The 2,420-nt window shown below is 38.8% G+C and overlaps 1 protein-coding gene across 2 annotated transcripts in view; it reads right to left on the bottom strand.

Moving 5' to 3' along the window:
• Positions 1 to 1,610: 1,610 nt before the first annotated feature.
• The window catches only part of LOC117255786 (perforin-1-like), a 2,414-nt gene continuing 1,604 nt past the window's right edge, over positions 1,611 to 2,420 (bottom strand). For both annotated transcript variants that reach the window (XM_033624970.2, XM_078163665.1), the window contains exon 3: positions 1,611 to 2,420. This exon is cut by the window's right edge and continues 603 nt beyond it. In XM_033624970.2, coding sequence (XP_033480861.2) covers positions 1,847 to 2,420 — 574 coding nt within the window. In that variant the 3' untranslated portion in view covers positions 1,611 to 1,846.

Here is a 2,420-nt window from a genome sequence, read left to right on the forward strand (position 1 = left end):
CAAGTGGTCTAAACAGCAAAATGAGCTGTTTTTAAACCAGGTTTTCTAATAGTTATTAATGGTTATTTTCACTCAGACTTTTGTGGATGATTAATGAGACACTCGACTTTTATATAATATATGCATTTTTACTATTTCAAGCTGTGTTTCCACAGGCTTTAAACAGCAATGCTGAGTAAGGAAATGTTAACAAAAGGTGATGAAATAAATTATTTAAGTATGTTATGTAGCTCCGCGAAAAAAAAATCAGTTCCCCCAGTCTGTTGCCAGGCAACGCAGCACACACAGGAACTCACAAGCTACTTTGTATTTACATTGATCTGCAACTGCGTGACTTTGTCCAGTTTGGCTGATGAAACGGCAGACCTGGATGTTGGCATGACCAGATTCAGCTTCCACTCTCCTTCATCCTCATCACCTCCTGATGTTACACAAACACACCTGGAGGTCTGAAGAGTCCTGGCTTTCCTTTTCCTCGTCCTCTCCTGACGACCACTCATAATTTAATTCAAATGTAATTTTGGGGAAAATATCCATCGTCTTGGTGTAACACTAGCGTCAGTTTGTGTCAATGTAGCGAGTGTGACAGTCGGTTAATTAACGGTTTTATTTATATTTATAACACCTGTGAGCGGAGTGATTTTACTGTTACAAGTCCCAGTGATGTTATACTCTATATCAGCACTCATAGAATGCCTCTCATCCAGTCAAATTACTCGGTCGGAACTAACTGTTGTATAAAGCTAAATGTCTGCAGGAGGGTGGCTTTTTTTTCCTTGTTTGACTTGTTTTTCTTGTGTATCACCCTAACTCTCCTTACCCTCCCTTTTTCATTCAGATTAGTTTCTCTTCCTTTATTTTGAGTTTCTGTTCCTGCCGTGCTATTACAATTTATGACACTCCTGGTTGTCATCTGCATTTCCTTTAGATACAACGTCACAGTGATTTGATGATTATGTGTTGGATAGAATACTTTTTTTGTGGCAGTACACTGCTGATGGCCCATTCCTTTAAATTTAAAATTGGTGGGACAACAAGAAATGAAAATCCCCATAGTGCATGACCTGGGTTAACAGTTGTTGTATCCTACATATTATGATGAAAGGCATGGTCATTTGAAATTACACTTGTTCAGTGATCAAAGTAGCAGCTGTAGGATTACATTTTTAATACAAGAGCTATCAGTGAGCATAGATAAGGATCAAATAAGCAATTAACACCTGTATCTTTGTATTCTTTCAGTATGAATCCTTCCACTCTACACCTAAGCCCACAACAGGGAAGAGTGTCTTAGTTAAACTGTAGCTGAAAAATGTTTCCAGAGATGAAAAGGAGTCTTTAAAAAAGTATTAAAATCCAACTCAATGGCACCTCATTCAGAGGAACTTTAGATGGAAGTTATTATTAATACAAATTATTTTATTTATTTGTTTTTTTTTGCAAAGTTGAACACACAAGATAGGAAAGTCTATATGTGTGGCTGCATTCAGTAAACCCTAAACTTAACCCTAGCCCCCCTGACCCTAACCTCCTAACCCTAATCCTTACACGTAAACCACTAAATTACACAGTAGAAACATTCACCACATAAAATCAGGCAGACACTGGTGTTGTCTTTGTCGATGCTTTAATGGCAGAGTTTTTAACAAATGATAAAGAAGCAGCAGAAAAGATAGATTATCAAACATCAATTTTTACAGACAAAGTTTTGGATTACATTTTAAGATTAACTTTTTACCAAAGTCAAACAAAGAAAGAGTAACAGTGAAAGATGCTATTAACTACTTACATGATCATCAGAAAATTGTTATTGTTTCATAACCACATCTCATGTCAACAGCTGACCTTAACCTGACTGACTGAGTGACTGAGCATACCTCTTCCCCAGGTCTCCAAGAAGGACCCCATTTCTGGTGTGGAAGACCTTGGCCAAAGAGGGACTCATGGGGGAGGGCATGTATTCTTGACATTGGTGACCACCGAGACTTGGTGCGCATTCTACTATGTAGGAGAAGAAGAAGGTACCATAGTCAAACATGCAGCTGTCACTCACTTTCCCTCTATGCAGATCAAATGAACACTCACCAAGTAGATCACTATCCCAGTAGGTATCCTCATCATAAACACGGAACGTAAGTTTGTCTCTCATATTAATGACGATGGGTCCAAATTCAAATTTCTCCGGCCATGTGGGATTGTCGTTGTTACTTATTATGGCAGTGCGCTTTACCTGATCTCCGTATGTCACCTCAACTGAACCATCTGTCTGAGTCCACCTATCACCATACAACCCTTGTGCATAGAGCCTGAAAACCTTTAATGTAGCAAGACCTTTCCCAGCAGGACAGCAGTTTGACTTGATATTCTGATCACTGTTGCAAACACAAGCACAAGGATCCCTTTTATTGGATCTTTGCCCA

This window comes from Epinephelus lanceolatus, chromosome 3, assembly GCF_041903045.1.
Source record: "Epinephelus lanceolatus isolate andai-2023 chromosome 3, ASM4190304v1, whole genome shotgun sequence".
NCBI lineage: Eukaryota > Metazoa > Chordata > Actinopteri > Perciformes > Serranidae > Epinephelus > Epinephelus lanceolatus.